This window comes from Scardinius erythrophthalmus (genome assembly GCF_964197995.2).
Source record: "Scardinius erythrophthalmus genome assembly, chromosome: 17".
NCBI classification, from domain to species: domain Eukaryota; kingdom Metazoa; phylum Chordata; class Actinopteri; order Cypriniformes; family Leuciscidae; genus Scardinius; species Scardinius erythrophthalmus.
Window position 1 is genome coordinate 24,331,788 of NC_138237.1, and position 16,091 is coordinate 24,347,878.

General features: G+C 39.8%; 1 protein-coding gene across 1 annotated transcript; it reads right to left on the reverse strand.

Annotated features, from left to right (window-relative positions):
• Positions 1–3,728: 3,728 nt before the first annotated feature.
• LOC308706325 (olfactory receptor 8G17-like) lies at positions 3,729–4,670 on the reverse strand (the record flags this gene model as incomplete). The annotated part of the gene is made up of 1 exon (XM_081391923.1): positions 3,729–4,670. One exon carries the CDS (start codon positions 4,668–4,670, stop codon positions 3,729–3,731), a length of 942 nt encoding a protein of 313 aa, XP_081248049.1.
• Positions 4,671–16,091: the final 11,421 nt, after the last annotated feature.

A 16,091-nucleotide genomic window follows, 5' to 3' on the forward strand; every position in this document is an offset into this window, starting at 1 on the left:
TCTGGGAAAGCACGACCTGATCATCAGGTTCTTGAGAGGAGCGAGGAGACTGAATCCTCCTCGCACTCCTCTCGTTCCCTCTTGGGACCTCTCAGTGGTTTTAACTGCCCTGCAGAGTGCTCCATTTGAGCCTCTTCAATTAATTAAGACAGCGCTCCTGGTTGCATTGGCCTCCATTAAGAGAGTAGGGGACCTGCAGCCATTTTCGGTTGACGAAGCGTGCCTGGAATTCGGGCCGGCCTACTCTCACGTGATCCTGAGACCTCGGCCTAGATACGTGCCCAAGGTTCCCACCACACCCTTTTGAGACCAGGCGGTGAACCTGCAAGCGCTGCCCTCGGAGGAGGCAGACCCAGCCTTGGCACTGCTCTGTCCAGTACGCACCCTCCGTGCTTACATAGACAGAACGCAGTGTTCAGGACCTCAGACCAGCTCTTGTCTGTTATGGTGGAAAGCTGAAGGGAGAGGCTCTCTCCAAGCAAAGGTTGTCTCACTACCAGCAGCAAGGTCGACCGTGCCCCCTTGGTGTGACGGCCCACTCCACTCGGAGTGTGGCCTCCTCTTGAGCTCTAGCGCATGGCGCCTCGCTAACAGACATCTGCAGAGCTGCAGGCTGGGCGACACCTAACACATTCGCGACATTCTACAATCTCCGAGTGGACCCAGTTTCTTCTCACGTACTCGCTTTAACCAGCCGGTACTAGATTCTGCTCAGGTGTCTTCGCTTGCTCGCCATTCCTCTCCACGGACTGGATACGTGCCTCCCCGCAGGCCCTGAGTTCCTCCAGCACTGTCGACATCAACGACAGAGTTATGCCACCGGCAGCTTTCGCGCTTGGCTAGGTGCCTCCATGATCCATCCATTATAATCGTATGGATTACTGCAGTTATTGCAGTATGTGCTGTTTGATGCTCCAACTTTTAACACATGAGCTTGCATGTATTCCCAGAGATGTATTTTTTGTATTTTTCTAAAAACCTTAATTTGTTAATCTGAAGAAGAAAAGTCGTATACATCTTGGATGGCATGAGGGTAAAAGATGAGTAAATGGTGAGGACGTAATTCTGGGTGTACTGCATTTTCTTTTAATACATAATACAGAATAGCAAGAGACATGATTTCTTTTTCAGATTAACCCTCTAGGCGCCACGGTCGAGTTCACTCGACAAGATGCGGCACTGAATAAAACGGCTGATTTTGTCAAATAGGGTGTCAAATTTCGTTCAACCTCCCCTCCACTAGTTGGCAGACATGTCATACTTCATCCCCGACTCAAAAAAACATCATGTTTCTATACAAAATCTTCGAGCTAGAGCGCATTGAATCAGTGCGAACAAAAGAGGAGCTAGTGTGCGAGTGAGCCATTTTATCAGAGCAATATTGTCAACGTCAGCGAGTATTTGCATTAGATTATTATTATTATTATTATCTAATGGCATCAATAAAGCTTACCTGCAATGAAGTGTTGGGTCTTCAATTCGCGGACCCTGATTCTGAAGGGGAATAACGTTATCTGCCTTCAGAAAATAACGGTGATTCTGAAAGTGAAAGTATAGCCCTACACCAAGCACAAACGGTGAATCCTTTGCCCAATATAGATGGTCCTTTGCCCAATGTCAGTGGTGGGAACAATGTTTCCCGGGGTCGGAGTGTTCATCGCGAAGTTAGCAGGCGTGTTAGTGTTGTGGGGAACGAGGCGGCCGCGGGAGATTTTTAACGCGCTAGCCATGGTGACCGTGTGCCTCTCCGCAATCGCGGCGAAGGTATTGTGGTGGAGGCTTTGTCTAATGCCACTGGGTATGTTAGACAAGGTCAAAGTATTCATAGGACAGTTAGGGGGCAACGTGGAGGCAGGGTGGGGAGTCGCAGTGACAATGACAGTAGTCCGAGCTGTGCACACTCGGCGCGCGCGCGCGCCGGCAGATCTGGTCGCGCCCGCGCTGCTCGTAGCAGGAGCAGAGGCGGTGTGACACGGGGCAGAAGGGCTATTATGCATAGTCTATCGCAAGACCACACCATGAAACACTACAAGAAATGTCACCTGGATGGATAGGGAGTCATTATCTCTACAGCAAAAGCCCTGCAACATAAATTCTTTTTTTTTGTTTTTTTGTTACCCTAACCCTAACCCTGACCATTTAGTAGTGTACAGTATGTGTTCTTTTTTGTGTGTTCATGTCCTTGTGATGTGTGCGTCTTTGTCAACTAAAAAAAACAACAACAAAAACACACAAAAAAAATACTAACATTGTCTCTCCTCTTGTCTCGTCATCTCACTCATGATATGTGCCTTGCCGTGGCGAGTGAGCTTTTGAACTAAACAGGTCTTGTCTACTTGTGTTTGTGTGTCATATGAATAATATATATGTGCCCCATACATGGAATCAGAGTGCCAACTGTATGTAGTAAATGGAAAATCTCTACAGCAAAAGGCCAACCACTACATGCATTCGGTTTGTTTCTACCATTTATTAGTAATGATTTACACAGTTTGTTTACTACTTACTATTTACCTGAGCATTCAGTATTGTGCAATATAGCATACAGAAGGTGAGGGACATTTTGGGGGGAAAGAAGTGCTGCATTTTATCATTTAAACGTGAATTTTCATGAAAATTCTATAATCCAAGATGGCCGCCACCATATGACGTCATAATATGCAAATTAGATGGGAAAATGTAATCCCTACATAAACTTTGGGTCATCCTTAATATTTCTCTAATTTACAGAAAGTCTCTATCTTTTATCACTTTTAAGATATAGCCTTTTGAAATTAAGATGTCAAAATCGAACGTTTTAGAAAAAAACCTCTGGCGCCTAAAGGGTTAATCAGTGGAAAGAAAGAAAAAGAAGAAGAGGAACAAATGGAAGAAGCCAAGCAAGAGATAAAAGGGGGGACAAAACATGCTACTTTCTGTCAAGACTTAAGCATTTGAAATTAATTGTAGATTTCAAAAAAGCAGTTTTAAACGAAAAAGAAGTGTTGTAAATCTGTTTTGAATTAAGTTGTTTTTCAAATAAAGGTTTCCGAGCCAGTGATATGAGATTGTGTAAACAATAAGCAATAAATTAAGAAACATGCAAATTACAGGCATTCAGACAAGTAAACACAATAGAACAAAGAAGCAAATTAAATAGTGCTTTAATTTTGTTCAGATATGTGTAGCATATTCAAGTAAGAAATAATAAACAGAATAAAGTTATCAAATTCAAAACAAAAAACTGCATACTCTTCATTGTATGAACTAAATATGCTACAAAAGCTATTTGGTCAAGAGCTGTGAGTGATTTTCATTCTGCTCTCCTTTATGCTGAGTGCTGATGAAAACTATTCCATATCAAACACACAATTTGTTGTTTTGCATTACCAAAAACAATCATCAGTTCAAACTACTCAAGCTGATTTTACAGATATGAAGCAGACAATAACTTTTTTTAAAAGAACATGTTTCATCAACAACAAAAATTGTTCACATATACTGTGTCTTTCTGCAAAATTCGCAATATCTTCACCAAATTTGGCTCAGATCATCTTTTTATACCAGACAGATTAAAAGTTATCAAAAGCGTTTTGGGGGTGATTATTAATCATGATTATTTTGTGGAGAAAAAGTATGGGCTAAATCATTTTCACAGTAGCACTTTTACAATATTATTGATATTCTTATTTTCATCCAGAGAAAATTGCATTTTATAATGGATCTTTTTTTTCTTCTTTATAATTAATTTACTTTAGATTAACTTTATTTCTGTACCAAAACTTTACAAACTTTTGTCTTATTTCTTTGGTTTGTAGACCATATACTAAAGGATTTAGTCCTGGTGGTACAATGTGAAACATTATACTAGCTAATTTCCTGCTGTCAGAGTATTCTGGAAAACGATGGAGAAAAACCATAGTGGCACAAGAAACAAACATGATGATATAAACAGCTATATGAGTACTACATGTTTTTATGGCTTTGCTGTTGAGTGCTTTGTTTTTGCTGGTTATGCATACAGAAGCAATCTTGGTATATGTTATAAACACCGACCCAAGTGAGAAGGTAAAGACAATAACAGTATAAATTATTCCAAACACATTATTTATGACCACATTTTCACAGGACAGTTTAAACAGTGAGGCATTGTCACAGAAAGGGTTTTCAATGTTAGACCTGCAGCGAGAAAGGCGTATAGTGAGACCCAACATAATAGACACCATGAATACTGACAGCCCCCAGGCTGATGCTGATAGTTTAATAACCATTTTATTGGTCATTATAGTTGTGTATCGCAATGGATTACATATAGCCACATATCTGTCAAAGGCCATGATCATCAGCACATAGTGGCTTGCTGCTGCAAATATATGCACAAAATATGCTTGAACAACACACCCCACATATGTAATGTAACGCTCTGAGGCTTCCCTTAAAATGTCCTGCAATAAGCGTGGCAACATGACAGAGGTCCCTAGTATATCATTCACTGGAAGGTTACAGAACAGAAAATGCATAGGATGATGTAGATTCTTCTCAGTTGAGATCAGGATTATAAGTCCAATGTTACATCCCATTGCGAATAAATAAAGCAAGAGAATTAGGATGAAAATAGGATAGGAAGACTGAGGTGTAACTTTCAGTCCCTCCACAAGGAGAATGCTGTTTGTGAATGTCAGGTTGTCCATTGGCTGCTCAAAACCTGCAAACAGCATCACACAGACCTGTCATCGTCATTAATAGCATAAAATTGCTACACTAATTAGAACATATTTCCATATGTAAGTCTATATGTTATTTGTAAATCACATTACTTGCTGTCTGATCAGTTTTCATGGTCTATATTAAATGGAACCCCTTTAAAATCACACAATCAATCATAGTAACACAATCACTAGTAAATTTAAAATCAAAGAACCTGCAGTCTGTTGTTACTATAAATTAATACCAAGATAGTTGACTATTTTTACAGATTGCCTCAAGTTGTCAAGTTAACTAATTAATTAGCAGTCAGTTCAGTATTTAGGGTTACATGAATAATGACTTACTTTTTTCTGAAGAATACTTACGAGCCTTTGCCTTTAAGTATGTGGTTCAATGTGACACTGCCATCATCCAATAGTGACATGACCAAATGGTTGCCATGAACACGGCCACTGAAACTGTGATGATATTGTTATGTTGAAATGGCCTTGCTCTAGTTATCTGTAGGGGGCATGTTTTTTGGCAACACATGAACACATGTAATGAAGCATGCATTTATAATGCAAGTATATTCTTAGTGCATTATAATACATGCATTATGCCTTACATAATGCCTTACATCTGATAAATAAACATAACAACAGTTATAATACATTATAATACTTACCTATTTGTGGTTATATCTTTTAAGAGTACAATGCATTATAACACCAGATGAAGCCTGCATTTGTAATGCATCATAAGGGTGTTCTTGATACATTATAATGCATGCATAATGCCTTATAAACAACCTCATAATGTGTTGTATCTCATGAATAATCGTAACAACAATAATAATACTTATCTATTTGCGGTTGTAACTATTAAGAGTATGATGATTTATAACACACAATGAACATAATTTTATCCACTTAAGTTATAATGGATTATATATCCCATAGTTTCATATCTATTAATTCCCCAAGTCTCATATCTTGACATTGTTTACTTTACTTAAGATCTGCACAGTATCATTGTTACATCCACCAACTGGAGTGCCCTTGATATCACAGTTCATGAATTCACTGACTCTTTCTCTCTCCGTGTGTTTGTGTGTGGGTGTGGGTGTGGGTGTGGCCACTGATAACTTCACAGGCTTCCGTTCAAGATTCTCACGGCCAAACGTATTCTCGAATGTGTGCGGCCACAGGATTGGTTTGCAGCGATCGACTTGAAGGATGCCTACTTTCAGTGGAGCTTAAGTTCCTGTCAATGAAGACAGCGCTCCTGGTTGCATTGGCCTCCATCAAGAGGGTAGGGTACCTGCAGGCATTTTCGGTTGATGAAGCGTGCCTGGAATTCGGGCCAGCCTATTCTCATGTGATCCTGAGACTCTGGCCTGGATACATGCCCAAGGTTCCCAACACTCCCTTTCGAGATCAGGTGGTAAACCTGCAAGCGCTGCCCTTGGGGGAGGCAGACCCAGCCTTGGCACTGCTCTGTCCAGTACACGCCCTCCGTGCTTACGTAGACAGAATGCAGTGTTTCAGGACCTCAGACCAGCTCTTTGTCTGTTATAATGGGAAGCTGAAGGGAAAGGCTCTCTCCAAGCAAAGGTTGTCCCTCTTGGGCTCTAGCGCATGGCACCTCGCACCTCGCTAATAGACATCTGCAGAGCTGCAGGCTGGGCGACACCCAACACGTTCACGAGATTTTACAATCTGGGAGTTGAGCCAGTGTCCCCTCATGTACTCGCTTCAACCAGCCGGTACTAGGATCTTCTCAGGTGTCTTGCTTGTTCGCCATTCCACTCCGCGGACTGGACACGTGCAATATTCTCCTCAGGTTAGCTTCCCCGAGAAGCCCTGAGTTCCTCAAGCGCTGTTGACGTCAACGCCAGAGTTATGCCACCGGCAGCATTCGCATTGGCCAGGTGCCTCCATGTGCATGGTTCCCCCTCTGGGTGACCCCCACATGTGTATTTCCACTGCACGCCTCTCTCGAGCATGTGTCTTTCCCTTGGCAAGCCACCTTGCCACCCCTGGGGTTGAAACATTCCACCCTGCGGGCTGGACACCCCAGTGTTTTTCCATATGCAGCCCCCTCCCGGGTCATATGTGTATTCTGTAAGCCCCCCCCTTCAGGCAGGCACTGATTGCATATTTTCACTGAAATATGCTTCCCAGTGTACCTTGGTTTTCCTGTGTTAAGTAGGAGTCCTTCGTCCGTGCTAGTCTCACGACAGGGATCTCAGACTTACGCAGGGCACTGGAAGACAGCCGAGGTGGCGTGATTAGACTGGGAACCCCATTCGTCATCATGACGTAACTCGTAGTGACCACGAAATGGAACGTCTCGGTTACGAATGTAACCCTTTTTGTGTCTCCCTGCTACTTCCGCTGTACCGCTGGAACGCCTAAGTTCAGTCTCGGCTCCTCAGCGAAGAAACATATTTGCATGTTGCCAGCGTACTTTTTTATATACCCACGAGGTGGGGCGGAGTTATGCTATGCAAATTCCGCAGACCCATGGCATTTCTTTGGCATTGGCTCGTTTTATTTCTTGAAGGTGGGAGGCTTTCTAAGCGAAACCCCATTCGTCGTCACTGACGTAACGTCTCCATTCCCTACTCAGGGAACGAGGGTTACATGTGTAACCGAGACGTTCTTTGGCGTAGGCCCCGTCCGTAGCTCGCAATCCAAGGGTAACGGAATCTGCATTTCCTGCCTGAAGACAAAGGCAGGGACGCAGCCGATCCCCTGGGAGGTATGGTCACGGACCATCCTGGTGGTGGTGGGGAGGATGGAGGTGAATGTTGGAGTCAGCATTTGCGAACTCAGACATGTTTAAGTACCAATCTTTTATGCTACAAGTATTAGAACATGATTGGTTAGATGCGAAGGTAATAAGTGATGTAACAATTGAGTCTTCCTGGCAGAACTTACGCTAAAGCTTTCATATCTTTCTGAAACACGTCACAAAAATTAAATCTGAAACTTAGCGAATACTTGCCACATAGACACGTCAGTAACGCTTTAGATTACAGCCCGGAAAGTACTGTGTAATTAGAGATGAATTTACAGCGTAACTTTCGGTAATTATAGTGTACCTATAAAGTACTTACATGTAAGTATAAGGGAACAATATGTAAAGTTTGCAACAACCAGGAGAATTAAAACATTATTTATACTGTAAGTATTATAGAACTATGGGGTACTTATTCGACTATTATGATACAACAATCTTACATTTGGAAACAATTTAGAGGTATCCAATATAGTAAACCTGTCTAAAAGACCACTTAGTGTCGAAGAGACTGTCGTTATGTCAAAGGGTCTTTCCTTTGTTCCCTCGAAATATACTGATCCCTTTTTGACAAAAATTTAACTTTTCAAAATTTTCAGGTCAATTAAATTGAAGTCCTTTTTTTCCTGTGGAACTAGTCCTTTGCTCTCAGTTCAGCCTATAGTTAGAACTTATCCTAAGGAACATTTGGAGAAGAGCCGTTTCCGGCCCAAAAGTACATTTATGCCCCCTGTATCAAACCCTTCTGTCCAGACTTTCTGCCGGCTGGTTGATCAGGATGTCTTTCACCTATTCACAAGAGATCGACATTTTTTCTTGACCCTTTCGATCAGAGAACGTGAAGCTTTGGGGGCTCTTAGTGAAGATGTTTCGATTGTGATCAAGCCTGCCGACAAAGGTGGTGCTGTTGTAATACAAGACAAAGATTCATACCGTAATGAAATCTTTAATCAACTCGGAGACCAGGAATTCTACTCTTCCCTGACTTGCGATCCTACGAGTCGCTTCTTTAATATGATAAAAAAAACTTAGACTGGCACGTTAAGCCAATTGTCTGGACATTACCCTCATATTTAAGGGACACTACTGATTTTCTGAGTAAACTGATGAATGTTCATATATCAGATGATGATTTGTTATGCACTATGGATGTAATTAGCCTATATACTAATATTCCACATGATTTAGGTTTATGTGCTTTAGAACATTATTTAAAATCTAGAGATGTTGATAAGCCTCCAACAAAGTTTTTATGGGATTTGGCACATACAGTGCTGACCATGAACTATTTCAAATTTGAAAACGGTTTTTATCATCAAGTGAAAGGTACGGCTATGGGATCTCCATTTGCCCCTAATTATGCAAACTTGTTCATGGGCAAATTTGAAGCAGACTTTCTGTATTCTTCAAGTAACATTTTTCATCACTGTTTGAAGTGTTGGTTTCGATATATTGACGATGTGTTTAGTGGAACAGTTGAAGAACTTAATCAATTTCACGAATTCTTAAATTCCAGACTTGACTCCATACGATTTTCATTGGAATACAGTATGTCTTCTATATCGTTTCTTGACGTTAAGGTTTTTAGATCTACTGGACAGACTCTTCAGACGACAGTATATCGTAAATCCACAGATAAGAATAATTTTTTACATTCTAAAAGTTATCACCCTCCATCTATGAAAAAAAGCCTCCCGTATAGTCAGTTTTTGCGTATAAGAAGGATTTGTAGTACTGATGAAGAATTTGAAAACCAGGTGAAAGTAGTATATAACCGGTTCCTTTCAAAAGTTTACGATAATATGAATCTCGACTCGAGTTTGGACAGGGTACGTGGCATTGAACGTGAATCACTTTTTAAGAAAAAAAACAGTCATTTCAGATAATCGAGTTGTCTTATCTACGACATTTTCTCCCCTTTCGGGTAAGATCAAATCAATAGTGAATAAACATTGGCATATTTTATCGAGTGACACACAGATCGGCCAGTCTTTTCAAAACCCTCCGCTTTTTGCTTATAAGAGATCACGTAATTTGAGAGATATGTTGGTTAGAGCTGATTCTTACACTCCGCCTACTAATTGGCTTACAGCCCTTGATCCGGGCAATTTCCCTTGTAGGAGTTGCATTAATTGTAATGCGATGATTATGGGTAATTCCTTTTCACATCCACGGACCGGCAAGACATTCTCTGTGAGAGGGAGAATTACTTGCCGTACGTCCTTTGTTGTTTACTTGCTCAAATGCCCATGTGGGCTCTGTTATGTTGGTAAAACAAAAAGAGAGTTAAGAACAAGATTACACGAACACAGAAGTAACATAGGCAATCACGATATTAAGTCACCCGTGGCGAGACATTTTAATGAGTTTGGACATGATATCTGTACTTTGAAATTTCAAGGCATCGAGTTAGTTAAACCTTTTCAACGGGGTGGAGATAGGGAGCGCTACCTTCTTCAACGAGAGGCATTTTGGATTTATACACTTCAAACAGTATACCCTAATGGTTTAAATGAAGAATTGCCTTTGAATTGTTTTTATGAAATCATGTAATTTGAAATTAATATATTTTTTTTTTGTATTTATCATGTATTCTGAAATTAATTTGTTTATATTTATTTATTTTATTTATTTATTTTTATTTTTTTATTTTTTATTTTTTATTATTTTTTGCTTTTGTATAAATTGTTCATAAGGGTCACATGGACATTACATATGGTATGTTGTGTTATTCCTGGTGTTTCCACAATGTTGGTAACTTGATGCACCTGAAGGTGCTGATGATTTGTGGAATGAGGTTCACCTGTGATGTGTTTCTTTTTAAAAAACAATCTTTTCTGTGTTTCATAGTACACACTGATGATGGCATAGGCCGAAACGCGTCTGTGAGGACATAGTAATAATAAATGTATGAAAATAGAACCTGAGAGTGCGGTTTTTTTATCTTTATTTTTAACAATTTAGTGAGAACATACACTGCTTAGCTTTTTGTAATAATGGTGTACCAATACATACTGTATAGACAAGTAAAGCTATTACTATTGCATTTTTTTTAATAGGCCTACTGGTAAATATAGGCTACTCTTGTTCCATGTAGCCTAGTTACAGGGTAAGTGTGACATTGTGGGCTGTAAATTAAAGTGGTGCTTGTTACCCTCTTGTTCCATAGTTACAGGGTAAGTACAATAAAAAATACATATACACAGTCTGGGGTGTCGCAATACACCGGTGTTGACGACAATCGTGATATTCAAAGCATGAAATATCGACATCGTGTTAATTTAGAGTGTGACAATATACCGGTATTGGCGATAACCACAATGTTTAAAATGAATAGGACTCTTATGATAACATGACACGTAAATACTACAGCGCCCGTACCTGGTTGACCTCTCAGGTGTCTGTATTGCACCCGCGGACACCTATCAAATAAGAAGACGACGCAGCTAGAGCTCGTCCGCGCCCACACAGCTAGAGTGAAACACTGTCCACACCCGAAAAAAGTAAGCTCGCCAGTATTAAGAACAGAGTTCTTCGGCTTCAAAGAAAACAGCACCTTAAAGGTGGTCACACACCGGACGAGAGGCGCAGCGCCACGTCTTTAAAATTCGAACACATTCTGTATGAGTGTACACACACCGGCGGCCGCGGCGCCCAGCAACAAGCGACACAGAGTGCCATTTACATCGTTTTTGTGGGTATTTCCCAGAATTCGGGCCTATTTCTGTCCACAGAGTGTAATTCTATTAAAAACTAATTAAATCTAATACATTTTACCACCCCTAATTAGTATAAACAAAAACAAGCCTAGACTTTTTTTATGGCTGCTCTTACTAATTATTTTAACACATTTTATTGGTGTTTTGTGGTAAATTATCTGTGTTTTGGTGTTGTCCACCACCAGAGTTTTCACATGTCATGCCATATGTCAAACATTATTTATCACAAATTAATAAAAAAAATATGCATATGAATTAAACATTACCTGAACTAATAAACTGCATGCACAGATTAAGCATATGCATTTTGTACTTTATTTAGCTTAATTTCTACCTGTCCCATGGTTTAGCCGTCATTACCAACACGCTCTGCATAAAGGCACTTTACTACTTTTTTTTCATCAAAAGTTTATTTGGTAGCCATGGTAACCTAATTTCACAGTGGAGCACATGGATTTCAAGCTGCAAGACTGATGCCTTGATGTCCAGAAAAGTAAGTAAATCTACTCTTTATTCTTTGTGGCGGGCATGTACACTTATTATGCGCCATTACCATATGTGTTGTATTTCTGTATTTTTCAAAATTTTTGGATTATTTTTATCACTTTAATAGTTAAAATGGTGTACATTACATGTAGACAGCTAGCTACACTTGCTAAGTCATAATCTTTGCTAGTAAGGCTAGTTTTTTGACAAAAGTGTCATTACCAGCACAGTCATTACCAGCACATTACAGCTTGTGCTGGTAATGACAGGTTGTGCTGGTGATGACGGCAGATACATTAAACATACTGTTCTTTAAAGAATTTATGTTGAATACGTTATCTTAAATGAATTAATATACATTTACCAATCAAAACTCACTATATTTTAAATTAAGCAATGCATTTGTTTTTAAAATACTAAATTAATTCATTATAATTGTTGTGTTTAGGTGTGATATGGCTCCAAAAGCAGCTGCCCAAAGGTCCAAATCTTATAGAAACCGTATGAAAGATGATCCTGAGAAATATGCACAGTATCTGCAGACCGAGAAAGAAAGATATCGTAGAAGAAGAGAAACAGGAAAACTGAAATCTGTTTCCCTATTGAGCACACGAGAACACAGATCTGAAAAAAAGATGGAAAATTAATCAACAAAGGAAGAGAGCTAAGGACAGAGAAAAAAGAGAAATAGAGAATTATCTTTCAATGAGTAGTCCTCCCGAATCTCCTGATATCCATCCACAAGAGAATCAGAATAGGGATGTGCCAAATGATGAAAGAAGTGGTATGGCGGATTCCGTCCAAACCCCAAAGCAAAGAGGACGCAAAAAAGTCAATAGAAACAGAAGAAAGGTCTATGATCTTCAAAAGTCTCAAAAAAAGCTGGAAAATGCCTTGCAAAAAGTTGATAAGTATAGGAAAAGGTTAGATAGGCTGACTAAGAAGCATACCACTGATCAGTCCCCAAGAACTAAAGCAAGAAAACAGATAAGGGGAGGACATGGTAATCTCAGGAAGACTCTTGTGTTCCATAACACATTAGTCTCACAGCTGCGACAAACCTACCATCAAAAGAAAATTAAAGGAAAACAAATCATATCAAGGGTCATTGCTGGAAACATTTTGAAGAAATACCGGTTAGTGTATGCGGCGCACAAAGAACTTGGAATATCCTACAAAACAATGAGAAAGAACATAATGACACCTGGTCTTCAGTATTCCAGACAAAAACATAGTAATGTGGTGAGCAAGACTACAAAAGAGAAGATTACAGAATTCTTGGAACGTGACAACAATTCGCGAGCTACTACAGGAAAGAAAGACACCATAACTAGACAGAAATTCAAAAAGCAGAAGCGTTACCTCAATGACTCTCTTTTCAGACTGTATCACAGTTTCAAGGAGGAATATCCCCAGGTGAAAATCTCATACAGTAAATTCTGTGAGAACCGTCCTTTCTGGATCGTCAAACCCTCCATTCAAGACAGGGATACCTGTTTATGCAAGACCCATGCAAACATCCAACTCATGGCTGATAAGTTGCTTTATCTTAAAGTAATTAGTACCAACAGAATTGAAAACGTAATGCACTCACTATGTTGTGAAAGTCCAACTAAAGCCTGCATGTACAGAGAGTGTGTCCATTGCCAGGACAAAGAAGTACAAACTGCTACATTTGAACCTGGTGAGCAAACACAGTGGATGGAATGGCGGAGCAAAACTGAAATCAGGGAGAAAAAGAAAGGTGGTGATAAGGTGACATTCACTGCTCACTTAACAGTAAAGGAGCAAATCCAAGGAACCATTCAACACTTGTTGGAAAATTTCACAGCAGCACTAAAGAACAAGTTTGGCAAACATTCTTTTAACATTGCACATCAGTACTCAACCCTCAAAGCCCTGAAGGAAAATGTTCAAGAAAATGAGTTAATTCTCCATGTGGACTTTGCTGAAAATTATCAGTGCAAGTATTCTTTGGAAATACAGGCTGTACATTTTGGAGACTCTCATAAGCAAGTATCCCTACACACAGGAGTTGCTTACACGGTTGATGGTGCTCAATCCTTTTGTTCAGTCTCCGCTTCAATGCGACATGATGCCTCAGCCATATGGACACATTTGAGCCCTGTACTCTCTCACTTCAAAGAGCTCATCCCATCTCTGAACACACTGCACATGATAAGTGATGGACCAACGACGCAGTATCGTTCAAAGAAGAACTTCTTCTGTCTCAGTTCTGTTCCATTTCAGCTAGGATTTAAAAAGGTCACATGGAATTTCCTAGAGGCAGGCCATGGAAAGGGTGCAGCTGATGGGGTTGGCGCAGCCTTGAAACGGAGGGCAGATGTTCTTGTTGCTGGTGGAACAGACATTCCAGATGGGAGGATGTTCTTTGAGAAGCTGATAGAAGAGAAGTCAAAAATCAAGCTCTTCTACATCACAGAAAGTGAGATAGAAGAATATGACAGATCTATACCAGACCAGCTTGAAACTGTATGTGGTACAATGCAAATCCACCAGGTAAGCTTGAGCACACACCACACAAGCAGTACAACAGTCCAAAGTGTTGGTTTTCGTTTAGTTTATATTTGTGTTGTGTGAAATTATGACTGTTGTGCTTTTTGTTTGTAGATTTTTACCACCAAGTCCGGCCACATCAACTGGCGAATCCTAAGCTGTTTCTGCTCAGCTCCTGAAGATTGCCTTTGCTTTGCCCCTGAGTCTGTGGTTCTCAACAAAGCACAGAAAACCACTATGAAGACAGAGCCATGCCAAGTGATGCTCAATACAACGCCTGAAATAACCATGTCTTTGGTGGGAGAATGGTGTGTGGTCTGTTACGATGGGGAGGCCTACCCAGGTGTTGTTCAGGATGTCGACGAAGAGTCTGTCCAGGTGAAAACAATGTCTATCATTGGAGTTAACCGTTTTTTTTGGCCTCTGAAAGAAGACATCCTGTGGTACAGGCATGAAGATTTCCTGGGGCTCGTGCCAGAGCCAAAACCAGTCACCAAGAGGCATATGATGCTTGATGTCTCTGTCTGGAATAAAGTATCGTCCATGATGGATGAGAGGATGGAAGTTTGACAAGTTTTTGTCTGTTTTGTGGAAGATTTGGTATCAATGACATGTTTGTGGTATTTCATTTTTTAAGCAATTGTTGAACAAAAAGTTTAAGTGAGACACAATTCGTGCGTGTGTCAGATTAGATTCTAGTTGTTTGGGGTACGTAATATGACTAATGTGTTATTTCAGCGTTTTACCTGTTCTTAACTGCCCTCCTGTTTCATGTTTGTTTTTGTTTTTTTTATTATTCAACATGGCTAGGCTATGAAATTATTAAATAGTCTGTTTAGACTATAATTATACAAGGAACACAGTTCATGTTTGGTCTTCCATAATAATATTAAACTGTTTTGATGTGTCCATTCGTTTTTCCTTTTTTAACCCGTAATTGAAAAACGAAAAATGAACGGTTGTTGTCTTTTTAAAACGCAAAGTTGAACACCAACATTTTAATTTGAACTGGCTACACCAACTGCTGCGCAAAAAAGTAAATATCGACGAATTTTCAGATTTTTGTTTATGACTTTTTGTCCCTTTATTAAACATTTAAAATATTCACAAATTAATATGGAAAACATGTCGATTTTACTGGTTTTCTAAGGCCAAATTAGAGCCTGGAATTGATGTTTTCCCCGCAGTGCTTAATGAGAAGAGCCATTAATAGGCTATTATTAATAAACTATTGCTTTGGCTAAAATCACATCTCCATCTCCGCTGTTAAGCAGATGCGCTTTTAGAGAGAAATGCACCTTTCATACGGATTAATCAGAAGGTGTTAGCTTTCGATTCGAATTTGTTATTTTTAAAGTGGACATTTCAATTTTTAGCCTACATAGGCTATATTTTGTTTCAGTTCTCGCGCTCCAGTTTACGGAGATCATGAAAGTGCGTCTGATTGTTTTCTTTTATTTTACAAAAGCACAACGTTTTCTTGTTATTGTGAGTTTACACAAATAAAGGTAGTTGAGAATAATGTATTATTATTTTCTGTATGACCAGAAATGATAGAGTATTTTAAGTTGTTTCCACTGTTGATAGGAAAATGCAAGTGTTCGCGCCCGCGCCTCCGTGTCATGCAGTGGGCGCTCCAGCTTTGTTCCTTTTTTGCATAAAAGCGTCTTCTAAATATAGCCTATTAAATATTATAATTAAATAATATAAAATTATTATTATTTGCGTAGCTATACATGGACCTCAAACACACCGCGTCTTCTAAGTCAGGTGACTGTAAATGCGCAAAAACTGTTTCCATTGCAGTTTTGCGAAATATTCCTGTTTCGAATTGCCTGAAAAACCCCCTCATGCGAGCGTAAAAACTTTTTTTGCGATAAACGGGAGTTTTTGCAAAAT